The sequence below is a fragment of the Bufo gargarizans genome, chromosome 6 (genome assembly GCF_014858855.1).
Source record: "Bufo gargarizans isolate SCDJY-AF-19 chromosome 6, ASM1485885v1, whole genome shotgun sequence".
NCBI classification, from domain to species: Eukaryota; Metazoa; Chordata; class Amphibia; order Anura; family Bufonidae; genus Bufo; species Bufo gargarizans.
Genome location: NC_058085.1, coordinates 14727250 through 14755089, shown reverse-complemented (window position 1 = coordinate 14755089; position 27840 = coordinate 14727250). Strand labels below are relative to the sequence as shown.

Below are 27840 nucleotides of genomic sequence, written 5' to 3'. Positions count from 1 at the left end.
TCTGAACTCAGAAGGGGCCCACCAGACAGGACTAAAAAAAATTATTGATATTCGATCACTGGCTGGGTTTATATACAAAGTACGTATTTTTTTTATTTTAAAACAATTTACCATACATGAAACACAAATATCCTTATACACTTAATAAAAAACTAGAAAAAGTAAAATAATTGTGCATATAATTACTATCGCAAAGTGTTATATAGTCACGGTCCCTCTATTTGTTCCTAGTGTGGCGCTCACGCACTTATTAGAACATTTAATATTCTATGTTGTGAAAGCAAAAAATCCTCCCATTGCTATAATCCTCCTCAGTGTACTGTTTATGTTGTTATGGTACAGTCTTGTTGCCACTTTGTGTTACAATTCCGTATGTTACGTGCCTCCTGTGCACCAAAGTCAGATATAATGTATTATTTATCCGCTTACCAGCATTCTGATATATTCGTCTGATGTTGCTGGTAGCAGTTAATACATATGTACGTGGCTTTCTCTTGTACGACTGTTTACCTTCCGAACCGCTCATTCCCACGGTCAGTCCCCCCGCTAGTGCCGGCACTCACTTCTTAGCGCATGCGGATTAAGAGTTTTGAGATGCCAACCGTGCTCCGTGGCGCGTAAATTCCTTTTTAATTTAGGTTTTCTGCCTTTCAGATGTCGCTATATTTTCTTTTCTGTTTAACAAACGCTTTTCGAAAGCCAGATGGTTTCTTCTTCAGTGGTTAAAAATATAATAAAAAATGAGGGACAAATCTCTCCTTATATTGGGTTAGCATGATCATTTATTATCCGACTGGACTGGTATCATTGTTTAAAACCTGGCCTGGACTATATTTACCATTGGTGTCTTATTCACACATTGCGATTTATGCAATATATTTATGTATGCTCATTTTGCATTATTTCCTTGCTATTTTATAATAAAACATCTTAACGTGTACTATATTTTATATATAGCATATAAACTACATTGACATTCTACCTGTATAGGTGTAAAATAATAATAAAATAAAAAAATGCAGTACTAATAATAAAAAAAAGTACATAAAAAAATGTACATAACAATAATAAGTATAAAAATAGAGATGTAACCACAGACATTACCGGACCGGTGGGAGGATTTTTATTGTCAGGGTCCCCTCAACAGTATTATACAATGATATTATACACAGTGACAGTACATACAGTCACATGATATACATTATATATGTGTTGGAAATGGACGGAACGGCTGTCTGGCAGAGCTATCTTGACTAGCTGCAGGAGAGAGGGTTGCACCAGAGGAGGGGGTTGCTGGGAGGGCCATTCAAAAATTTGCTGTGGGGCCCAGTCAGCTTTAGTTACATCACTGCTTCAATGCTCTATCATCCCTTTGATATAACCACAATCTTGGTCACTACCTCTTTAGCTCTAAGTTTATTGGGCACCTTCTGCAGTCTCTTCAACAAAACGTCTCCTGTGCCCATTCTGGCCTTGTGCTGTGCAGATAACACTTACAGACCCAATCAGCCTTAGCGCTGTGCTTGGCAGCCTCTGGGACTCCCACAAAAATTAATGGAGCAGTTGCGTGTGCACCTGACCAGCCCCACTCAGGGGCGGACTGACCGGTCGGGCACTTCGGATATGGTCCGAGGGCCCGGCCAGGATGGGGGCCCGCCGCAGAATAACATAACGCCGGGCCCCGCTCACTGTAATACTGAACAACTTGAAATCCTCTGCGATCCTCTCCCTCTGAGCTCTCTGTACTCAAACTCAGTAGCAGGCCGGGCGGCTGTGCAACTCACTGACGTCACGCGCCTGCTCCTCCCACTTTATGAATGAAGTGGGAGGAGCAGGCGCGTGAGGTCAGTGAGTTGCGCTGCCGCCCGGCCTGCTACTGAGTTTGTGAGTACAGAGAGCTCAGAGGGAGAGGATCGCAGAAGATTTCAAGTTGTTCACATATGAATATTAGTATTACAGTGAGCGGGGCCCGGTGTAGCAGAATACAGTGACTGCACCGGGCCCCGCTGCCATTACAACACCAGATGCCGGCCCCCAGTCCCTGTATTGGGGATCATTCACTCACAGGGACACTGTTATGGGGGGATCTGTGGATAACACATATATAGCATAAGGTGCTATATATGTGTCACCCACAGATCCCGCCCACAACAGTGTCATCCACAGATCCCCACAACAGTGCCGTCCACAGAGCCCCCATAACAGTGCCATCCACAGAGCCCCCATAACAGTGCCATCCACAGAGCCCCCATAACAGTGCCATCCACAGAGCCCCCATAACAGTGCCATCCACAGAGCCCCCATAACAGTGCCATCCACAGAGCCCCCATAACAGTGCCATCCACAGAGCCCCCATAACAGTGCCATCCACAGATCCCCACAACAGTATCATCCACAGATCCCCACAACAGTGTCATCCACAGAGCCCCCCCACAACAGTGCCATCCACAGAGCCCCCATAACACCTTTTGGTTCAAAATATTTTTTAATTTGGCTATTCCCCACCCCTCTTGTAATTGTTACGCTACTTGTGGGCTGCGCGGGAATGAGTTCAGTCACTTCGGTGGGCAATCCCGTCCTGCAGCACATGATCCCGCAAGACCTGCCGCTGTAGGTCACAGGTCTCACGGGATCACGCGCCGCAGGATGGGATTGCGCACCGAAGTGACTGAACTCATGCCCATGTAGCCTGCAAGTAGCGGATCAGTGGAACAAGTACAAGGTGGGTGGGGGGTGATCTGTGGGGTTGCCCAGACGGCTAGGCCCTTCACAGTAGTTATTAACCCCTTTCAGCAGTCCCCCATTCACTGAAGGGGGACTGCTGAAAGGGATTAATAACTACTGTGAAGGGCCTCCCCCCCCTTTTCACAATAGTTGTGCCCAGATATGTGCCCCCTTCACAGTAGTTATGCCCAGATATGTGCCCCCTTAACAGTAGTTATGCCCAGATATGTGCCCCCTTCACAGTAGTTATGCTCAGTTATGTGCCTCCTTCACAGTAGTTATGCCCAGATATGTGCCCCCTTCACAGTAGTTATGCCCACACTGCTTCTAACAGAGGCTCACTAATGGACGCTGAGATTAGATCACCCCATACGAAAGCATTGAATCAATGCTTTCCTATGGGGAAAAATTTGACCCTGGAGGTCATCATGCAGGGTCTGTTTTAATCCAGGAAGCCCTCAGGTGGCTGCCAGCCACTAGAGGCTGACTTATTGCTGGAACGTAAACAATGCAGTTTCTCTATAAGGGCTGTTTCACACAAGCGGATGCCGTATGTGACATCCGCTGCGTGAATGACAGCCAAGACCCGATGCGGACAGCAGAAGCACGGAGCAGTAACATGACTGATAATACTCCGTGCCTCTCTGTGATCTCTTTACTACGAAATCACAGTGAGATAAAGTTGTCATTGTGATTTCGTAGTAAAGAGGTTACAGAGAGGCACGGAGCATTATCAGTCATGTTAATGCTCCGTGCTTCTGCTGTCCGCATTGGGTCTTGGCTGTCATTCACGGAGCGGATGTCACGCACGGCATCCGCTCGTGTGAAACAGCCCTAACATTGCAGCTCGATTTGCAAAAGGGACACTGTACCCAGACCACTTCAATGAGCTGAAGTGGTCTGGGTGCATTTTGTGTCACTTTAACTTTGAAATCTTATTAAAGATTGTGTAGGGTGTGGCTGGAGGCAGGGCATGGAGGCGGGGCAAGAATGGGGCTTGCAGCAGAACATGGGTGGCCCTTGATTTATTTTCTCGGTCCGCCCCTGGCCCCAATGTTCATTTTGGGGGGCTCTTGTGATCGGTGGTTAGCCCCTCTCCTGTGGATAGGGGATAGGTTAATATAACCAGAATACCACTTTAAGGCTCTATTAGGCTAAACAATGTTTGGGCGAATTATCAGGAACAGCAGGTTTGGAAAACAATCGTTGAGTAGAGAGTTTCCTACTCTCACCCCAACAGATAATGTCGGTGAAAGAAAGATCGGGCTATCCGATCCTTTTGCTCTTCCGGGAGATAAGTTGCCTCTAGAAGTGTCTAGCAGCTGCTTTCTCCACTCTCCCTATAGAATACGCATACACGTTGAGTCGAGCCAAACAACGGCCGACAGCTATTTTATGTGTATAACTGTCCTAAGACAAGCTATCTACTCCGACACCAGATTTATCACAAGGGCACAGGCTGGATAATAAATGTGGTGCAGGAAGACACACTTTTGTCTAACTTTACACCAGATACTGGTTGGCTTATTCTCACACAGCTTGAGAGAATTTTATGCCAGAATTGTGATGCAATTATAACCCTGTCAGAATAGGGGCAGATCATTTCTCTAATGATGCATTTCTCTAATGATTCTCTTAGATGCACCAAGTTGTGGCACATTTTGGCAAAATTTACGACAAAATTTTGCGTTACTAACATTAGTAGATATGGGCCACTGAGTTTTAGCATATTTAGTTCTCTCTGATTTGAGCAGTCAATTGCTTTGTGTGGGCAGGAGAAGCTGAAGTCTCGGGGTTCTTCTATTGTCCTGGCTGCATTTAATGAAAATACTGAATTATACAATAGAAAGCTATGCATCTATAAATTCAGAATATCCCTCTATGCCTCTGTGTCTGAATAGATGTTCCAGGATTGTTATTACATGGGGGGATGCAAGTACTGTAGTTGCTAAAACAGTTATGGCATATTCATAGGAAATGCCATAAATCTCTGTGACCTGCTCCTATGTCAAAAATCGGGCCCCAATTTGAATGGCGAGCAAGTCAGCAATCCTGAGGCCACCTCTCCTTATCGGATTTTCAAAAATAGCTGATCGCTGGTTGTCCTATTTATGTAAGTCCCATACTGGTGAAAGGTGGGTCTGGCTGTACATGCGCAACTTGCTCTCCATTCACTGCTATGGGACTTCCAAAATGAGTGTGATCGCTTGGCTCTTTTTAGAAGTTCCATAGCAGTGAATGGAGAAGAGAAGACACTGTGCATGTGGGGACCCATTTGTAAGATAGAGGTGGGACATCTATAGAAAATTTTATAAATGTGTCATAATTTTTTTTTAGAGCATTAGAATTTTATTCACATTATTTTTAGATAACTTTCTTTGGGCTTCAACTGAGCTTAGATAAACACCATGATATTCAGCAGACAGCGTCCATCATTTAAAACACAACTCTAGCTTATTTGTCAGATATCCACACTCGCTCCTATGAACTTTGAACTTTTTTCTGTTTTTGTTTCAAACGAGGTCCTGAATTTTAACAGGACATATTTATCTATTTTATTAGCCTTGCAAACTATGTAATAATGTGTGCATACTGTGTATGTACAGTATATGTGCGTAATATGCGAAATAAATATGTGGGTGCTTATGTGTAAGCAAGTGTGTGGGTGTGTGTTATGCGTGTATCATAGCTACTACATACTATATTTATTAGCCGTATAGATATACTATATTTGGGTGTGGTTTTGCGGCCAGGGGCGGACTGTGAACTTAAAGTGGCCCTGAAAAAAATATAAAAGTGCCCCAATTTTGTAGGCAGGTCCAAATTAATAGAAGGCAGGACAACACAAGTAAGCAGGGTCAACAATACCATAGAGAACCAAATAACACAGTGTTGTACAATATACTGCCCCAAAAGCTGGCCCTTTGTGGTGGCCATCAATAGCGACCATCTTCTGTCCTCCAGTTGTCTATGGAGCAGGGGGCTAAGTAGGTGAGGTGCGGCCGACAGCAGTTGAATTAAAAAGGGCATGTGCGGTCGGTCGCCTGCTGGATACATGAGTACCTGATTCTCACAGCGTTAATCACTGTTGAGAGCTCATTAAGTAGCTGGTCATCAGCCGAGAGCAGGACTTGGGTGGCCCCCCTGGGCATTGGCCCACTGTGAAATTTCCCTGTAAGGTCTATGACCAATCTCTGCCCCTGATTGTGGCACCATCAATGTGTGGTATTGTGGTGCTATACTATGTACATGTGTGGTACGTATAGTGTTATGAATGTTATGTTACAGTTTATGCAGGGCACAAATTTGTTAAGTTCAATATATATAGGCGTATGTTGAAAGAGGGGAGAGGGCATGTTGAATCTTTGTCCTAGGCAAAAAGAAATGCCTAGGTACTGCTCTGTCCATGGATCTCAATATGGTCAACACCATTGCTAAATTAATTCGTGTTAAATGAGCCTTACGGCTTTAATTTGTCTTCTGTCTGCTCAATAATTAGATAGCGTTGCTTAGTTTTTAATGCTTTATGTTGTTATTATGAAATTAGCGGGCAGAAAAGACAGCGAGGTCAATCCTTAGATTATATCTTCTTACTAATTACTTAGAACTGTGATATGGGACTGACTATTAATCCTTTGCTGATAAATATAATTATTTCTATAAAGCGTCCAGTTGCTGATAAACCTCACTAAACTCTAGCGAGTAACATTCCATATTCCGGCTCTAGCCATCCTTCATTAGGAAAATTTGACATTGACCTTGGGTGAGGAACATTTTCCAAGGACTCTTCAACTCATGTAAGGTCGTGTGAGTTCTATAATGACATTTCCAGTGAAATTACACTGTGCTGGTCCCATATGGCAGTGATAACAAGCTATTAAATCTCAGGTCAAGAGATGAAATAAGATTATGTCTGCAAATGTATTGTTATCAAAGCCCAAACAATTTTGTTAAGACTACAATTTTGGCATCTTTCTCTGAGGGCATGGACACACGTTCAGGTTTTTTTTCAATGCAGTTTTTAAAGTCAAAACTAAGGGAGCGTCCAAAAATAAAATGAAAATGCAAAAACTAAAATTGAAATGCAAATACCTTTTTGACATTCATTTGCCACCCATGTGTGAAAATTTAATTCCACAATGAAAAATAAAATGAAATAATTGAATTTGAAATTTACTGTAATTTCTAACTGAAGCATGGGTAATATGTGACAAAAATAGATTTAATTTTCATTTTTTTCATTTAAGATAAATTTTTCATCCTTGAAGGCAATTTTAGTGCCAAAATTAAGATGAAAGTGAATAGTACCACCTGCTCATTTCATTGTTTTCTTTTTCATTTTCATTTTCAAGTTGGAATTTGAGTCCTTACCCAAATTTAAACTAAGGTATGGGTGTAGACATCTCTATCTAAGCTATCTGAAGTAATGTTATAGACATCTGTACAGAGAATAGCTATCTCTCTCAATCCTTCCATACATATGGGAAGAAGGAAGACTGCCAGACTTATGGGATTGTGCTGTTATAATCAAACATGTCCAACCTTTATGTCTCAAAAGTTGGAAAGCCACCATACATATTAGATTTTGGCAGGTTGTCCGATACACATTTAATGAACAGCTTTACTCTACAGTCCCCACCATTTTGCTTTTGTCCTAGCTTATCTGCAGATTTGAATTCAAGTAGGGTCAAATCAGTATTGCTCCATGTCTGTTTACTGTAATCCATTAATCATCTACTTGTATGCCATATATCTGACATCTACTCCATTGCTGGATCATCTCATCCATTTGTGACCCACACTTGGTTCCTGCAATTTACCAGTGAGCTTATTTTAGGACCTTGTTTTACTTTTACTGTTTTATTTATTTTTTTTACGTTTATTTCACTATAACTATTAGCCCCCTTAGAGGGCTAGAGCCTGAAATCTTTTGATCCCTTGTACGTTTTACCCTAATAGAGATCTATTAGGGTGAATAGTATTTTGATGTGCTCCCTGCTGAGCTGTACCTCATGTTGTCACGACCATGGTCATGGCCGTGACTCCTGGAACCGCAAGCAGTTGCCTGCGGTCTTGTCTTGTGGTCAATCACAGGTGAGGGCTGAAGTATGTTGCCTCACCCGTGGTTGCCGCCGGCAACATGTTGTATTGGCAGTATAGCAGCCTGAGCTGTTGCTAGGCAGCTTGCTGTCAGGTGCATGCAGTTGCACTTGGCAACCTGTCTTTGTAGGTGTGCCTTTTATCTGTTTGGTGTACACGGGGTTTATGTGTGTGTGTGTGTGTGCACTTCCCCTTTAAGTGGCTTCACTACCCTGTCTGGCGTTGGAAGGGCAATTCCCTTTCCATTGTGTGTCTGTGTGGGTATAGCTACTTGGGCTATTTAGCCTCTGCTGAGATCTGAAGCTGGGGGGTACTCCAGCCTTGTTGTAAGCTGGAGTCATCCTCCTGGTCTCTTATACCATCTGCCAGTGAAGGCCACCCTTGTGGTCATAAAAGTTATGTGTGATGTTTATTTTATGTTCTTGTGATGTCTTATCTTACTGCAGCTATGGATCTGGGTTCCTGTGTGTTTATGTGTGTGTGCTGTGTCCTTTTATGTTTGGTATGGACATTCAGCATGTGAGAACGGGATCCAGTCATTGTGTCTCTGGCAGGTAGGTGTGGAAGTGGTTTCACTCACCTGCAATATCCATAGGCTGTTTATGTTTCCCCTTCATTGCAGTTTGGCCAGTTTAGACTCCTGTTCCTCCGTGTCTAGGAGGAACAGGTGGTCTTACCCAGCTCCTAGCTCAGGGATCTGCTGAGGGCTAGTAGGGACCCGAGGTTCCTGAGTATGAGCCCTCCTACCATCAGGGTTGGCTCATACAGCTAGGAGTCAGGGTCAGATTTAGGGGTGCGATATGAGGTGGCCTGCTCCCTATTCTGTTGTCCTAGCCAAGCAGCTTCCACATATGTTTAACATCGCACGGCTGAGGGTTTCCCCCATCCTCAGCCGTGACACATGTACAGCTTAGCAGGGAGGATACAATCATAGCCCTGGGAAGCTTCAGCATGAGCCGCATCCCTCTGCCTTATGTCACATATGCCGCGATCAGTGTTTTACACAGAATCAGAGGGGTTAAATGACGAAGTTTGGCTGGGTGCCTGCTGCAGCCAGCTCCTTACAATTGCAGGCGCATAATGCCATACATGTACAGCATTATGTATTAAGGGGTTAAGGATAAACGGATCAATACTGACGCTTCAGAATTTATACAGAATTTCCCCCAAAATTCTAACTAACCCGTTTATTTTTTGGTTGATTCATTCTGGGCAAATGAGAGAAAGAGAGATGACTATTGTAGGTGAGGTAATGGTACTCTTGGTTTTTAAGAAAATATATGAAAATTAGCACCTCTTACATCTGCAGATAGGCTTAGGAAAGCTTTACATATCTTTCCCAGAAACCCAGAGGGGTATTACCTGGCCCACAATAATCCACAGAAATACTATGTATATCAGGAGCTCTCCATAATGATAAAGAGTACTCCCCAGACAATGCATATATGTTGCTGAGAAATCTAGAGTAGCGTACTAGTGTCTCTCTCTCTGTAAAATACTCTTTCAACCTCTTTGCGAAAGGAAAATGATCTGGTAGTGTTACATTAAAGGTCATGACAATAAGAGCGCTTGAATCCAGCAACGCAAGCTTCGGTTATTACAATGTAAGCATTGTAATAACCTTTTCTATCACCTCTCATTATCCTCTGATTATAGTTCTGCCATACGGCCAGTTTATGACTCTCTCTTAATGACAATGATCATCTGCTCTATAACACCATTGACAGGAGTATTGACCTACTCAACAAACCTTGGCAGTCGCTGTATGTTTCCTCTAATGTCCCGCTTCAATCGTGTAAGCTCTATCTATTTCACATACAGAAAGCCAACTTTACATCAGAACGCTCAGGGCAGAGTCCAGACAGTGCTTTGTCTAGTCAGATGGGTCTTGCTTTAAAGGGGTTGTCCCATTACAACTTTTCTTCTATTCATAGTGCAGACACTTCTATTCATCCATCAGCAGACACAAATCTTTGTCTGCAACTCCTTTCAAACGGGTGAACATGACTCCTATTCTCATCATCGTTGAGGGCCCCACCGGTTGTACCCCAACCAATCTGACCTTTATCCCCTATCTTGTGGATAAGGGAAATGCTGTAACGCAGCAACTAGGCTTGAGTATATCGAGCTTTGGATGATAGACCCAAGGTTGATTAGGTAAAAATCTTTGTTGGTAATGCTGTTTCTGTACAGCATTATAATGTATGGGCTCTGTGAAGCCAAAATTCGTCTCGGCCGAAGTTGCACGTGAAATCGGTGACTGACAACAGTATTCCTATCTGCGTATTTAAAATCATTTTAAAATAGGAATCTAAAGTCGGTTTTGGTACAGAGGTACTAGCCAGTATCAAAGCTCACTTCGGATTCAGATTTTAAAATGTATTAAATACGCATATAGGAATACCGTAGTCATTCACCAAAGACTCGCAACTTCGGCTGAGATGAAGTTTGGCTGCACAGAGCCAATACATTTTTATGCTGTATGGAAACAGCATCCCCAACAAAGTTTTTTTTAACAAATTGACTTTAGATCTATGATCCGAAGCTCGATTGGCTCAAGCCTTCCAGCAACCCCAAAAAGTATTTGAAAGCTGCTATTTATGTGGATAAAGGCTAAACCTGGTCATTAGAGATGAGCAAATTGAAGCTGACAAAGCGGAATTCATTCAGAATTTCAGGAAAAATTCGATTTGCACCAAAGCCGAATTTCCTCGCGCTTCGTGGTAACGAATCGCATTTTTTCCTGTGATGTCACAGCCTTATAAATAGAGGCAGCCACCTTAGATTCTGCCATTTACCAGTGTACTTAGTACAGGGAGAGACGTCTGCAGGCGCAAAATGTTCTTGTTATTAGGGTGCAAGTGCTGTTAGATACAGCCATTAACAGGGTTTATTACAAGGAAATATTTCTACAGTACGTCTTATTTGCCCCTGTGCGGTGCAGTTATATGTTGTAAAGCCCTTTTTACCGTGTATTAGTGGCAAATGAAAAATATATTTGGCCCTTGTGCGGTGTAGTGATATATTCTAAAGCCCTGTTTGCCGTGTACTAAGGGCGAAATAAAAATATATTCGCCATTCAGTGTTGCACTTATATATTGAAAAGCCTTGTGTAGTGTAAAAGTGGAAAAAAATTAGGGCCTAATTGCCCTTGTGCGGTGCAGTAATATACTCTAAAGCCCAGTTTGCCGTGCATTAGTGGCAAAAAATATATATATTCGCCGTTCAGCGTTGCACTTTTCTGTTGAAAAGCCTGTTGTGTTGTGTAAAAGTAGAAAAAATTTGGGTCTAATTGCCCTAGTGCGGTGCAGTGATATATTCTAAGGCCCTGTTTGCCGTGTATTAGTGGAGAAATAAAAATATATTCACCGTTCAGCATTACACTTATCTGTTGAAAAGCCTGTTGTGTTGTGAAAAAGTGGAAAAAAATTAGGACCTAATTGCCCTTGTGCGGTGTAGTGATATACTGTAAAGCCCTGTTTGCCGTGTATTAGTGGCGAAATAAAAAAAATATTTGATCTAACAGTATATCAGACAGAGAATTGCCAGGCCCTGCCCAGGAGAGTGGCAGAGGCCTAAATGTTCCTGGCGCAGGTAGAGGTCGCAGCAGAGTAAGGGGCGTGGCTGCAAGGGTCGCAGCGAGAGGCCTGAGCTCCAGGTGTCATCTAGCGGTCGTGTTTAGACCAGCAGCTCTTAAATGGTTGACTCGGTCATCCACTTCATCCCAAGTGACATCAGACACCCCCAGCCAAGAGTCAGCGGGTTCCTGTGACAAGACGCTTAGTTGGCATGGCCCAGGAGCAGGCCCTGTACCCCCACCTGTCCTGAACCTTCCTCTGTCATTTTCAGTTCCCTCACCGTGAGAAGTATTATATGCCGTAGGCTCAGCTCCACTTTTTAGCAAGGAAGAGCTACTAGAGGACAGTCAGCAGCTACTACCCAGCCAAGATCTGGAGGAGACATCAACCGCTTCCTCCGCTAGGCGGGCAAGTAGTGATAAGGAGAGTGGCATGGTAGCCGGTGTTGCGAGACGGTTGAGGAGGACATCAGTGACGAGCAGACAGTACTCGATGATGATAATGTAGCTGATCGCACTTGGGATCCGGGTGACAAAGGGGCTTCATCATCATCGAGAGAAGAGGGTGGCAGCTTGCCTGTGAGACAGTGGCAGAGCCATCAAGTTGCTAGCGTGGGCGGGAGTCAGCAGGGTGGCAGCAGGTCAGGAGCCAAATGTGCCCAGGGTAGCCTACCTGCCCGGGAAGTAGCGGTGCAGGGATTCAAGGAGGCAGCGGCGGTAGCAGTCAGTCAGTGCGGAGTGTTGGGGGTAAAATCACCCACTCTGCGGTGTGGCATTTTTTTGTTAAGCTGATGGAGGAGGTGAACGTGGCCATATGTAGCATCGCCATAAAGTGGCTTTGGAGAACCGTGGCACTGATGTGGTGGTCCGCTACATCACCCACTGGGTGAATATGGTTCCTGCACAGCCACACCAGCAACTTGTTCAACAGACAGGATCCGTTTTTTTGGGGTTATTGTTCTGACGGATCAGAGGAAGGGCAAAATAATCAGTGAAGTCAACACAAACTTACTGCTGACACCCTCTCCACTCTGTCGGGGGGCTCTACTTGTATAGGCGTTTAATAGAACAGGTTCTGTAGACATCTATGTGTAATCAGCTGATGACGGTGTAAAAGGAATGCGCTTATTCTTGGCCCCGTGACTGCCCAAATAAGTGAAGTGTGAAGTGATTCTAAGAGCAACGCCTGCCATCTGCGTGTCATACAGACTCACAGTATTATTTTACTATCAAAGCAGACTCCCTATGCGTGTTACTGAAAGCCCCAGTGTTCTACATGATACCATAATTCCACCATAAAGGCTCTCAGCAGCCAGAAAATAGCATTTTTTTTCATGAAATTCCTCGCAAATATATTCGGATCAAACCAAATTTATTTATTTTTTATTCGGAGAACCGGTGAATAGAATTTTTGAAAAATGGGCTCATCTCTACTGCTCATACACATTAAAGGGGTTCTACAGGATTTTTTTTTTATCAGTGGTCTACCTTCAGGAAAGGCAATCAATATCTGATTGGTGGGGGTCTCACATCCCACACCACTGCCATTTGGCTGTTCCCAAATAGCTCCAGCACCAGAAGAAGGCACTCAAATTCCAGCTCTGTCCATTGTGTAGCGGACGGATATGGTTACTGCAGTAGTGCTCCCATTGAAATGTATGCTACAGTAATCAGCTCCTTTCACTATACCATGAAGAGAGCTGTATAGCTCAGGCGCCTATTTCTGGTAGACCCATTTGGGAACAGACGATCCGACCTGCTAATCAAATACTTATGGTTTATCTTGAGAACAGGCCATCATTATACAAATCCTAGAAAACCCTGTTTAGGTCATCCAAATCAACAATTTCACCGTCAGTAATCATCATCTAGTGTGTATGGGAATATACGGACTCTCCCAGATGGCAGATGTGAAGGAAAAGAAAGAATAGGCTGTTAGATTGGAACAGTCGCAATCTATTTGTTTTCAGAGTAGACAACCTGTAGACAACCTGTCGCTAGAGGTGGCCAGCAGTGGCTTTTTCCATTCTTCCCATTCAGAACACATGGGAAGACCTTATTTAACTCCACAGTATGTCTTAACAGGGTCTTCTTCTAGCCAGGTCATAGTCTTTAGGGGAACCTTGCACCATGAAAATGCAGTCATTCATTTAATTCCTGCTCATGCAATGCTTAGGAGTTCAGTGGTTGGTCCTAATCAGAGATTGACAGCTATCTGTATGTACAGTCATATAGGGAAGTCTGTATATCACTAAGTAGCACCACCCTCTGGACTCCTAAGCATATAATAAGCAAGGATATATATGAATAAGTTACACTGAATCTTTATCCTCAAAATGTATATCAGTCTGCTCAGCTCCTCCTGGTATATAACATTTTGCCTGCAGACTCCACTACATTTTCATGGTCGCAGGCTCCTTTAAGGCTTACAATGCTCAATATGAAGCTATAAAGAGACCACAACTACAGTAAAACAGAATAATATCATAAAAAGCACAAATTAATGAATAATGTAATACACTCTACAGAATAAGAAGGTGCGCTGTGTTTTCTTCTCCTTGCTTCTTGTGTATGAGGACGTGGGCTACAGTTTCTGCCTCAGGCACTGGGATCATAATACAGAACCTGCTGATCTGCACATTTCATACCGCAGAAGAACAGATTACTGTTCTCCTCATTGTATTTTATTCTAACATAAGGAGAAAACCTTAAAGGGATTTTCCGAGATTTTCTTACTGATGACCTATTCTCTGGATAGGTTATCAGTATCCGATTGGTGGGGGTCCGACACCCGGGACCCCCACCAATCAGCTGTTTGAGAAGGTACCAGTGCTCACAGTAGCACTGCGGCCTTCTCTCTGCTTTCCCTAGGCCGAGTGGCAACATGTTAATGTGGCAGGTGACCTAGGCGCAGCTCGGCCCCATAGAATTTAATGGGGCTCAGCGTGATACCAAGCACAGCAGCTATACAATGTATGGCGCTATGCTTGGTGAGCTGAAATAAGGCCAGGTGCTAATGCGAGCGCTGGTGACTACAGCTGATCGGCGGGGATCCCCGGTGTGTCGGACCACTATGGAACAGATACTGGTGACCTATTCTCAGAAGGATAGGTCACCAGTAAAAAAAAAAATGGAAAACCCTTTTAATATAAATCAAATCTATATAAAATAGCTCTCTGAAGAGGCTGCTCCTCAGAGCACAGCGGCCTCTTCCTAGACCAGTGACATCACCATACTTTGGTCACATGGGCTTGGTGCAGCTCAGTCCTATTCAGGTGAATGGGTTGGAGCTGCAACACCAAACATAGCCACTATCCATTGGACGATGCCGTGCTTGCTAAGATGCGGGGAGGCAGAGAACCGCAGCCTCTTCCAACAGCTGACCAGCAGGGGTCCTGGGTGTCAGCCCTGCACCCATCAGATGTTGAAGACCTATCCTGACAATAGGTAATCAGTATTAAACATTCAGAAAACCTCTTTAATGTGGTTTTCTCCCTATAGCAACCTATTGCCTATGCATAACATAGGTGATAAGTGTCGCATTGCTTAGACCACTATGATCACAAGAACGGGTGTCCAATGTTCTTTGTCGGGATGGAGTGGTGGTCACGCATGCACACTACTACTATATTCAATGTCTATGGGACTCTGTCAGTCCATGGAGTGGTAGCGTAAGACCACTGCTCTATTTAAAGTGGTGAAATGGGTTCCTAGTGTTGGGACTCTCAGTGATCAACTTCTTGTTATATATCCTGTGGATAAGTAATTTAGTAACTATATTGGGACAAGCCCTTTAAAAGGGAATTTGTCACCTCTGACAAGCCCTAATAATTACAGCATTACATGTATAGATGACCGCCAGTGACTCCAAATCAGTCATTTCTATGTCGATATGCACCATTATTCCCCCGTTATCCCATAAACCAGCTGTGGAATGCATTGAGAGCACTCTGTGTATGCGCACATAATGGAGAGGACTCCAGGAGAAGTCCTGTCTATGCATTCCATGGCTGGTTTATGGCCACATATTAGGTGGAAAGAGGGTGAGTATTAACATACAAATTACTGATCTGCAGTCAGCGACAGATGTTCTATGCATGTAGTGTATAGTAACTAGTGGTGGTCTGACTCCTCTGTCGTTCAGCTGTTTGAAGAGGCCGCAGTTCTTCATTGAGCTTCATGGCCAGTAACGTCACATTCATTGGTCACATTTCCTAGTTGCAGCTCAGTCCCCGTCAAGTGAATGGGCCTGGGCTACAATCCCAAGCATAGCCACTATACAAGGTAGGGTGCTGTGCTTGGCATGTTATGAGGAGGTCGCATCGCTCACCAGAGTACCGTGGTCTCTTCAAACTGCCGACTGTCAGGATTGCCAGGAGTTGGACCCCCACCGTTCAGATATTGATGACCTATCCTTAGGATAGGCCATCAATATTGAACTCCCGGAAAACCCCTTTAATGTGTATGGTTGGCTTTATTTCTTTAAACATATTCCACTACAGAGATGAGTTGTGCCATCTGCCCAATCCATAAGTTTGGGAAGCTATGTCTTATTGCGATGAATTGATAAATTAATAGAACATCAGGTAACATCAAGGGAATCCTTCAGGATCTACAAACTGTTATACGAGGGTCCATGGTGCTTGAACGTCTAATCTGAGGGTCAAGTACAGATCTCTCCTAATGTTCCACATTTAGAAAGGTAAACAGAATGACACATTTTCCATGGTTTGTGTTTGACTTCTCATTTCATCATTATTAGACACGTCTCTAATTGTATTCAGCAGAGAGTCAGAAAGTGCTTAACCTCAAATACAACTTCAGACCTCAGCTTTCCTACTAGTTCTACATCCGCCTCATACATTATCAGGGTCAGAAGAGCTTTTCATGCCAGGCAGATGTATCAGTAAAAAGAAGCCAGCTGGCCAGGGCTGGTATATCGACAGCTGCCCTCTTTGTTTATAGAGAGTACAACTGGGCATTCGGTATAATGATAGTGCCAATTACCAGAGCCGCTAACAAAGTATGGAATATTAGACATCCGCATTGATTATTATGGATCTGAAGCATCTGTGTCCTTTGGAGCCGATGGTGGCTCTGTATAGGTGGTACAAAGACCATCAAGTAAATGTAGAATAGTGGAAAGAGGTAGAACAAAAAATAATATCAGACGTGTCAGATACACACTGTCTTGTATTAGGTTATCTTTTTAACCTCTTCAGGACGTGGCGATTTTCCATTTTTGAGTTTTGGTTTTTTGTTTTCCTGGAACCATAGCTGTTTGAGGGCTTGTTTGTTCAGTGACAAATTGCACTTTCCAATGGCACCATATAATATTGCATATGATGTAGTGGGAAGCTGGCAACAAAAATACCGAACGAGGTGGAATTGAAAAAAAAACACATCATTTTATGGGTTTCCTTTTTATGCGTTCACTTTGCAGTAAAACTTACATGCTACCTTCATTTTAAGGGTCAGAACAATTACAGTGATACCACATTTACATACCGTATTTTTCGTCCTATAAGGAGCACTCCCCCCCCCAAAAAGTGGGTGGAAAATGGCAGTGCGTCTTATGGGGAAAAGGCTGCCATTTTTACATATGATACACCGCCGACCGCAAGCTGCACAGCGCGTCCGGCGTGTGTATCAGCGAGGGGGGAGGAGGGGCTGGGTGCCGGCCTTTAGTTTTATAATGGCAGTGGGGCCAGGTGCAGTCACTGTATTCTATTGCACTGGGCCCCGCTCACTGTACTAATGGTATCTGTAACGGCAGGCAGGCAATGGTTAACTATACATATGTTTGATCCAGCCGGCGGGCGGGCACTGGCAGCGTAACTTCCTACGCCACGTGTCTGCTCCGCCCACTTTATGAATGAAGCAGGCGGCGCAGGCACGTGACATAGGAAGCTACGCTGCCAGTGCCCGCCCGCCCTCTGGATCGAACATATGTATAGTTAACCATTGCCTGCCTGCAGTTACAGATACCATTAGTACAGTGAGCGGGGCCCGGTGCAATGGAATACAATGACTGCACTGGGCCCCCGCTGCCATTTAAAAACAAGTGTAGATGCCAGGCCCAGCCCCTGTATTGGGGGTCATTCACAGTGGCTGACACTGTTATGGGGGGGAATCTGTGGATGTCAAATAGCATAACATGCTATTTATCTGTCATTCACAGATCCCCCATAACAGTGCCATCCACAGATGCCCCCATAACAGTGCCATCCACAGACACCCCCATAACAGTGCCTTCCACAGATTCCCATAATAGTGTCATTCACAGGCTACCATTAGTTAAAAGCCCACCAAAAGCACACCTTTTGGTTCAAAATATTTTTTTTCTTATTTTCCTCCTCAAAAACCTAGGTGCGTCTTATGGGCCGGTGCGTCTTATAGGGCAAAAATACTGTAGTTTCCCTTGTGTTTTAATACTTAAGATAATAAAAGCTTTGGAAAAAACTATTTTTTCTTTTCATTGTTATATACTGATTTTAGGGGTTAAATGTCTGCAATTGGCCTTCATGCAGGCATTAGCCCAGTGTGGGTGTCAACTTTAAAGTGCCTACCTCCTTACATGTACTACGCATGTCGCAAAGGGGTTAAAAGAAGAGTTTTTTGAGAAGCAGTACACAAAAATCCAACCACAACCCAACTCTGTACTGATGAGGAGTTCTTGCAGTATTCTCCAAGATCCCAGTCTCATCATTCATTGCATCCTTTAATCTAAGATGAAAGAATTTTCCACAGCCTCCCATTTTCTTACACAGTAATATAAAGAAATGACACTATAACTTACAATACTTAATTCAATAAATAAAATGGAAGGAAGGAAATAATCAAGATTTCGAGAGAACACTGTAGATGTGGCTGAATTTAGGACAAACTATTTATATTTTTAATTCCGATTGAAATTGGTTTTCCAACTCAGAAAGCAATATGCAGTATTGGGGCCTTATGAATTTCGTTATTGCTGGGTAGAATGGAAAATAATGGGATTCTTAAAACTCGATTCAAAACGGAATCCTTTAGAGGCATTCCGTTTTCATCCGTCAAAAGAAGTCTATGGCTAAGCATAATGGACACGTCTGGCTTCCGTTATGCAGGACGGAAAACAAAGTCCTGTGAACAGATATTGCCTCTATTTAACCATTGCAGACACTGCCACTGCCTGTGTTTAGATTATCTTGACATCGTAGCAATTGCAAGCATCTAAACCAATTAAAAATCACATCACTGCTTGGTTTCTCAGTTCTTTATATTTTATTGCTTGACAATCTTTTTACATTGCTGTAGATTAACTGCAAATATGAAGCACCCATTACCACTTTAGAAAAACTGGTGTGTAACAATGGCGCATACACAAGTGCCATATATTAGATATTTAACATATTATTATTATAAACTGCTCACTAGTCACAAACTGTTCACTATTTATCCACTTAAAGAGCTGAATTGGGGATTTGGTCAGGATTTATGGTGTCCCTAATGCTGTAAAATAAAGGCAGATACTTATTATCAATCATGCAATACCATCAGGGAGGCTCAACATTTTTTCTGTTGCAGGACAAAGACCCCAAACATACAGCCAACTATGTTAAGCCTAAGGAAGAACAATGAGTCCTGGAAGCGATGATATGCCCCCTACAAAGAGCCCTGATCTCAACATCATCCAGTCTGTATGGGATTACATGAAGAGACAGAAGGATCTGAGCAAGCCTACATGCACAAAAGATCTGTGGTTAGTTCCCCAAAATGCTTGGAACAACCTCTATGCCGAGTCCTTTAAAAACTGTGTGCATCTGGAAGAACTGATGCTGAAGGCAAAGGGTGGCCACACCAAATATTGATTGGATTTAGATTTCTTTATTCATTTACTTTGCATTTTGTTAATTGACAAAAGTAAACTATATACCATACATATCTATCTATATATCCAAGGCTTTGTTTTTCCCTAATTTTTAGCCCCTTCCTGCATGCCTAAAAAGCCAGTTTACTTATGTGCTCCTAGTAACCGGACTGCCAGGCATGTCAGTAGATCATCTGAAGCTCAGCTTGCATTGTGCTGACAGCAGAGAAGAGAAAGGTTACTTAGTAGCAGCCGAATCATGTCACCGTCACTTGCTTTCTCAGTCTGTGCTATTAATCAGATTTTTCAAAAACTTTAAACACTTTACTCTAAAAAATATTACCACATATTAAGAACCATGTCACTATTCTATGTAATATTTTATATAAAAAGTTGGATGGTTGGATGGTGATGTCCTGGCTCATTACCTTCCTCTTTATTTGACTTTTAGCCGGCAGACAGTCCTTCCTAACGCTCCCAGTCTACCAATACTGCAGCCAAAGAGGTGTGGTGCAGGAGAGCGACTGAATGAGAGTTTCACACATTATACTAATCAATGTAATGCTCTTCCGTGAGTATCTTTATCTGGTCCTATCAAGAGAACAACAGAGCTGTCCTACTGTTATCCCAATTCTGCACCTACTATTATCATGAGGATTATCCCATGGACAGCATCTTCCCCTCACACAGAAGTAAACTGACTATTTATTACTTATTTATATAGGAGGTTTTATCATTTGCGTTGATTCCTACAGAAGGACAGTATTTTGTATGAAATTTTCAAATGCATAGTGATGACTCAATGAGAAAGAAACAGACGTAAATTGGAAAAAAGGTGTTTTCTATTCATTTAGAGTTTTAGTAAAATGCTGGAAAGAGAGGGGCTAGTTTGGCAGGAAGGTGAAGAAAAGACCACATCCCCCTTATAATATATAATATAAAGATTTAGAAATTCACACAGTGTAGTAAAACTAAGATTTCTTACCTGGAACAAAACTGCCCTGGACAACCTCTTTATAAGCCCACCAGCCTTCATGGATTTTTGGTGAATTCTGTTGTGCTGAAAAAAACAGAAAATACAAATATGTTGATTTATGTTGATTTAATGGCAAAAACTTGTAGTACTATAATGTGAACATTATACATCACAATGAGATATAATTCAGCGCAGCCTTTTTATGTATGACTTTTTTCTACTGTGATTTCATAACATAGGCAACATAGAACCTGTTAGCTAGTCATTGATAGGTTGATCATCCCCTATCAGGCTAGAGTTACACATAGGTATTTTGTGGTGTTTTTCAAGACTTTCTTTTTTAGTTATATTTTTTGGTGCAATTTTTAATTGTAAAAATGGCAGTTTCCAGGTGTTAGCTGAAAATCTATGGAAAATTTTGCCTACTGGCATTTTTTTCTATTTCGAGGCATTTTTTTTTTTGTCCATGGCATTTCTTTAAAAAGTATGTTGAAGATGTGGAAATTTTTTAGGTGTTTGTCACCTTCTCTACAGGGAGGAAAATAAATGCATGAAAAATGGAAGGGAAGGAACTGAACAATTGGCTGAGAGTCATTGTAACTGCATGGCCACTTGTAGAGTCACAGATATGCATATGTACAGCATCGGATAGCCCACCAGAGGATCCTCCTGTAAGCCCTGATACCATAGTGGGCCCTAAGAATACCATATGGGGGTTTGAGAATAATTTCCTCCGGTGGGCCAAAGGAACTCTAGCTCGACCCTGTGTACAAGAACATCCAACTGGGCAGCTTTTCCTCCATATAAATAAGCAAAACATGTTTATGTCCTTTGTGTTATACAGTCCATTCAAATAAACAGTAATTTGCAAGTTTTTATAGGCAAACATTAGTTCTAGTTTCCAACATAGTGGAAACCACTTTGGTTTTGGCTTCCAATCTGAGGGGGACATCTGTGCAGAGTTTGTAACTTCTCCCAGGGTTTCCGCCCACACTCCAAAAACATAATGATAGGTTAATGTGGTTGTTCCACGAAAAATATTTTTATTTTTCCAAACCAGCACCTGGATCTTAACATTTTTGTAATTGCACATAGTAAAACATTTACTATAGCCATTAAGGTATTCACTTAAATCTATCTGCATAAGCGCCACCTGCTGTTTGCATTTTTTCTAATTTCTCTGTTCTAGTCACTGAGATGGAAGCACATGCTCAATTGCATCCTTCAAATGCCACCAGGCACACCTCTTAAGGGGGCACGCCCTTAAGCTGCCAGCTTTAAATAAATCTAGCAGAGAAACTGGATCAAAATGGGGAGATCTCTGGATCCATGTGAGGCACAGGGCTGGTTCTAGCTTTGTTAGAAAGAGATTGTCATCTACTATATGATGTCTGAGATTCATTTTTTACATTAATGATGGGATAACCCCTTTAACTTTGAAATCTGATTGTGAGATCCGACAAGGTCTGATGTGAGTGACGACAATATGCAGGTATGTGTTGGTGCAATATAATTGAATCCTATAAATTAATTGATAGGTGTCCATTGTTTTCAATGCATGTACCTGCCTTATATCCTTAATCAGGCGTGGGGGTCTTATATGACCAGGGCCGTCTTTACCAAGGGGCAAAAGGGGCAGCCGCCCCGGGCCCATTTGCTCTTGGGGGGCCCAAGGCAGCTGCCTCTTGAGCCCTGCTAGCTACTGCCCCGGGTGTCAAGCTGTCAGCTACACAGGGGGTGCTGCCATGCCATGCCTGCCGACACTGAGTCCAGGCATCATGATCATACTGTGTTAAAGTTGTGATCTAGGACCTTAATGACATCATCACCATGTGACCAGTAACCTAGCAATTACTGGTCACATGGCTATGAGGTCATCACAGGTCCTGTGGAGTGTTGCAGAAGTTAACTGTGGAGCTTTTTTGTGTGAAGATTACATCAGAAAAAGGTGACAGGGGCTGTTATGTTAATTTACTGTAAACTACTGTATAGTGGGGTGCTGTATACTGAGTGGGGGCCTGTATACTGAGTGGGACTGTATACTGTGTGGGGCTGTATACTGTGTGGTGGGCTGTATACTGTGTGGTGGGCTGTATACTGTGTGGTGGGCCGTATACTGTGTGGTGGGCCTGTATACAGTGGGGGGCTGTATACTGTGTGGGGCTGTATACTGTGTATACTGTGTGGGGGTTGTATACTGTGTGATGGGCTGTATACTGTGGGGGTCTGTATACTGTATACTGTGGGTGCGGTATAGTGTGGAGTGCTATACTGCTGTACTGTATAGTGTGGGGGGCTGTATCGTGTATAGTTTGGGGTGCTGTATACAGTGAAGTGTTGTATACTGTTAGGTGTTGTATACTGTGGGCTGTTATACAGCTCTACTATATACTGTGGGGTACTGTATAGTGTGGGGTGCTAAACTGCATACTGTGTGGTGCTGTATACTATAGGGTGCTATACTGCATACTGTGGGTTGCTGTATACTATAGGGTGCTATACTGCATACTGTGGGGTGCTGGGGTGCACTGTAACACTAGGGTGAGCCGAGCCCTGGTCTCCTTCCTGCAGAGCGGTGCCCACTTCCAGCCCAGAGCACTGATCCTGAGCCGCTAGAGTCTTCAGAACTGGAAGTATTTACAGTCATTCACTGGACTCTACCAGATGTGTGGATTTTTTGTGTGTGTTGTGGTGGAGGGCGTGATTGCCTGCTAAAGTGTGGGAAGGCGAAATCCAGGGGGACCAAGTAAATTTTTGCCCAGGGTCCAATCAATATTAAAGACGGCCCTGTATATGACAATGAAAGGAGGTGCAGATACAGCTCTTTGGCCTCCACCTTTCATTCCGATAATACAACACTGCTCATTAATAGACACTGAACACATATTGTGTGAATGTCTTATTATACTTTTCCGCTTTTCCGTGGATGACTATGCAGAAAGTATTATTCAGATACTGTAACACATCAATAGAGCTGTTGCCTAGCAACAATAGCATTTTCTTTGGCATGCCTCTAATCCCAAACACATTTTAAGTACTTCTCAAGTTCTTTGTGGTTAGTTTATCAATCACTAATTAATAAAAAAAAAAGAAATACAATATATGAGTCACTTGAATTATTCGACATGGCTTTTGTATCTTCCAATGAAAGAACTACTAAAGCCTCTATTACACTGGAAGATTTTCTGCCAGATGATCGCTAACGAGGGTTCGTAGTAATGCTCGTTAGCAATCTTCTGGCAGTGTAATACTGCCGCCGATTAACCGTTGACCAAGCAAATGGTCGTTTATCGGGCAATCGTAATCTTTCAGCATGCTGGCTAATCAAGATCTGCTGCCGTCAAATAACTAGACAGCCTGGGGACGAGCGATGACATAATGATCGCTCCTCTCCATGCTGTGAAGGAGATCGCTGCATGTGATAGCAGTGGTCCCCTCCGTTAGCGATCAGGCAATTGCCGGGAAGGAACGTTTCCCTCCAGACAATCGCTTGCAGAATCGCGCTGTGTAATACAGCCTTAAAGAGGACCTTTCATTACAATAACAAAATCTAAACTAAGTATGCTGACATGGAAAGCGGCGCCTAGGGATCTCCCTGCACTTACTATTATCCCTGGGCGCTGCTCCGTTCTCCCGGTATAGGCTCTGGTATCTTCAGATTTTCGGCACAACTGGGAGGTGCCTGCTCTTGTTCTCCTGGGCGTCACCTTCTCCCAGGCTGTAGTGCTGGCCAATCGCAGCGCTTAGCTCATAACCTGAGACGCCTAGGAGAACAAGAGCAGGCTCCTCACAGTTGAGCTGAAAATCTGAAGATACCGGAGCCTATACCGGAAGAACGGAGTGGCGCCCAGGGATAATAGTAAGTGCAGGGAGATCCCTAGGCGCCGCTCTCCATGTGTGTATACTTAGTTTACATTTTTTATTGTAGTGAAAGGTCCTCTTTGGGGCTAACAAGTTAAGATCAAGGCAATGCATAATAAGACCATCAAAGCTAAAAGGTCCACCTCATCTCCTATCCATCAGTCAGGAATATTTTTTGGAATTATGATTAATTCATACTGCAATACCCCAGAGAGGGTATTTGCAACTGTTACTTTTTGTATGTAATGTAATGTATTTTATTGTTTTGGCCATATCTTCTAGTTAATGTTGTGGATGGCAATGGCTGGAAGGAACAGTGCCCACCCCCCTGTTCCTCCTCTCTTTGTAGGACTGGGCTTGTCCTGCTGCCTGCCATGAAGAGGAGTACCAGTCTAGATAGAGAGTGGAAAAGAGAGTTCCTGTTGAGACAGTGGGGAAGTGAGGAAACACATGTCAGAGCTCCTACTTCCAGGAATGGTACCTAATTCCCCTGTGAGACAAACACTCCAGACCTAGACTCATGAACCATATCTTAAGTCTGTATGACACCAGGTGACTGTTCATAGGAACGCTCGTTAACATTGATCTGGCTGTGTAGTACTGCGACCTAATGAATGAGCAAACACTTGTTCATCGCACAATCTGCCACTGCCAAACAATGATTCAGTATAGGATTAGCGATCGCTTCTCCCCATACTGTGGAAGGGATCGCTGCATGTCATAGCAACGGTCTTCTACGCTAATGAGAATGTGATTGCTGGGAAGGAACGATTCCTTCCCGACAATCACCTGCAAAGTCTGCAGGTCTAATACAGCCTTTATTCTACTGTGAGACCAACTCTCCAGAGAGATCAGCAAAATTCAAGAAAGCATCAATGCGACCAGGCAGCAGAGTGATCAGCGAAATAAAGCATTACAGACACTGCTGCAAGGTGAGGGACTACAGCTCAGACACCACCATCTACCTAAACCATTGCTAGGCCAGACTAACATCAAGCCTGTATCGCTTTACATTTCCATATCTAAATGTAACGTATGATTTACTGTTTTATTTTGATTCTATTTTCTGTACACAACTCCTCTGCCAATCAATGTGCAACTCTCATAAAGGAAATGCAGAGTTTTGGAAGGGCCACATAACAGTTCCTATGGCTTCAAAGGTCAAATGCAAAAGGATTTTCAGTACACTTCATTGAATTTACCAGAATATATATATATATTCATACAGTATATGATGAATGAAGTCTGTCTTCCATGATCTTCATATTTTCCTATTTGAAAGAGGTGTAAAATGCAACAATTTTGGTGCTTCTTGTAAAATCCAATACAGCCCTTGTACGAGAGATGGCATGCACCATCCAGAAGGCTTGTTGGATTCTGGAAAAGAAGACCAGTACTAAAATGGTGATGATGCTTTCATTTAAAAAAAATATTGCTGGTTATGGATCAATATAGGAAAGTTGTCTCCTCATATGCAAATAGGGAGAGACCTGTCAATCAAGCCTGATAGGGGGAGAAGCCAGAGGGCAGCAGAAGCTGCACCCACCCGATCAGCAGCACGGGCCCGGCTTTTACTGATAGCTGGGCCCCTGCTGAATCCACCGGCATCACTGTATGCGGTAATGCTGGAGGATTAACCCTTTCACATGCCGTGGTCAGTGCTGATCGCGGCACATGCGGGGCTTGCAGAGGGAGGGGGTTCCTTCTGACTCCATCGGCCCCCCGCGCTGCGGTGACAGGGAGCCGATGGTTGCCAGTTCCCATGCCTTACACAGGCATCGGAGCCTGCCAGCTACAGAAGCCCAGGAAATCCAGCTTGTAAGACGCTGACAGTTCATCTTAGTACAATATAGAATGTATTGTACTGAATTGAAACAGGGATCAAACCCTGAAAAGGTGAAGTCCCACAGTGGGACAAATATAAAAAGTAAAAAAAAGTGGAAAAAATATTTTTTTTTAGAATAAAAAAATTAAAGTTTCAAGTAAAGAAAAAAAAGCCCCCTCACCATAAAATCTTGTTTAAAAAATAAATAAATAAAAAAACATACATATTAAGTATCACCACGTCCGTTATGACCTACTCTATAAAAATGTCCCATTGGCAAATAATGCAATTTTTTTGTCACCTTACATCACAAAAAGTGTAATTCCAGGCGATCAAAAAGACACAAGTACTACAGTACCAATCAAACCGTCATCTCTTCCCGCAAAAAATGAGCCCCTACATAAGACAATCACCCAAAATATAACAAAAAAATGGCTTTCAGAAAATGGAGACACTAAAACATGATTTTTTTTTGTCTTCAAAAATGCTTTTGTAGTGTAAAACTGAAATAAATGTAAAAAAAGTTGACATATTAGGTATCACCGCATCCGTAACAGCCTGCTCTACAAAAATATCACACGATCTACCCCCTTAGGTGAACGTAAAAAAAAAAAACAAAAAACGGTGCCAAAAATAACATTTTTGGTTACCTTCAGCACAAAAAGTATAATTACAAGCGATCAAAAAATCATACACACCCCAAAATGGTGCCAATCAAACCGTCATATCTAGTCAAAGTGAGCCCCTACACAATATGATAGGCAGAAAAATAAAAAAATATATAGCTTTCAGAAAATGGTCAAAATGTTTTCACGGAATGCAGATTCCACAGTTTTTGTCCCATAATGGCCTCCAAGCAGCAATACAAGGAACTGGCACAGGATTTATTCACTCCAAGGATTTTACAAATGACCAGGGAAAATTATTTACATGTGGAGGAAAGGAGATTGGACGTTGATACAGGAAAGGATTCTTTACAGTTAGTCAGACTATGGATATTCCTACCTCAAAAGATAGGAATGTCAGCATTGAAAAAAGAGCTACAGTAGACACTTCTCTAACAGCAAACGGCATTGAGGCTTATGATTAATAAAGCAATGTTGTAGAATTGATTTAAGAGAGGTTGTACTTGATGGACCTATGTCTTTTTTTAATCTATGTGTTGTGGAAATTTTATTAGGATGTGTATTTAATATATTGTGTATTGTCATCATGTCTCTCAGTGTCAGGATAAACCATTGGAGTGGATATCTTCCCGTGTATGTCCTGTCACAGCTGCTGGGCGCAGAGGTCTCAATCGGCAAATGGTCCATGTGCTAAGCACTAACACTATGCAACTATGTAAAATCTTTGTTTTTAGGAAAAATGCCTCTGTAATATGATTCTATGTACAGGTACTGTATCATATGGAATGCTACAGATTCATGGAGCCAAAGGTACTCCATATTCCACCATCCTAAGAGAGAAATGTCAGATTTTATTTAAATATCTGCAAAAAAATAACAGACTCTAAAACATTAGGTATTTATAGCTTTTAAAGGCTATGGACACCTTTAGTAGCATTTATTGTTAATATTATTCCATTCTACTCACTTTGGGCGTAAAAATCATTGTTTCAATAGTTTTTTATTAAAAATGTTCAACCTTTTTTTTTTTATCTCTACAGTTTTATCAGAGAACTGCTCCGACTGAGTTCCTGACAGCTCATAAACATTCATTATAGCTAAACTATTATCGGTTTAATAAATGAGGGTTTAGGAACTGTCAGTTATTCAGAGACAAGGGCTACAGAGCTGCCGGAGAATTTATCTGATGGATTCAGTGCAAAATGGATGGCTATTCTGCAAGTGCACTGGAAGTGAAAGCTGTAGAAGAAAAGCTTTTTTTTTTAAAAAAAAAGGCAATAAAAAAAATAGACCAAAATGAGA

At 42.7% G+C, this 27840-nt stretch overlaps 1 protein-coding gene across 3 annotated transcripts in view; it reads right to left on the bottom strand.

Annotated features, from left to right (window-relative positions):
* The window catches only part of CA10 (carbonic anhydrase 10), a 298935-nt gene that overhangs the window by 130239 nt on the left and 140856 nt on the right, over positions 1 to 27840 (bottom strand). For 2 of the 3 annotated variants that reach the window (XM_044298107.1, XM_044298106.1), the window contains one exon: positions 20236 to 20310. The exons of the other annotated variant lie outside the window; for it this stretch is intronic. In XM_044298107.1, coding sequence (XP_044154042.1) covers positions 20236 to 20310 — 75 coding nt within the window. The remainder of the gene's footprint in view (positions 1 to 20235; positions 20311 to 27840) is intronic. 3 annotated transcript variants of the gene reach the window in all.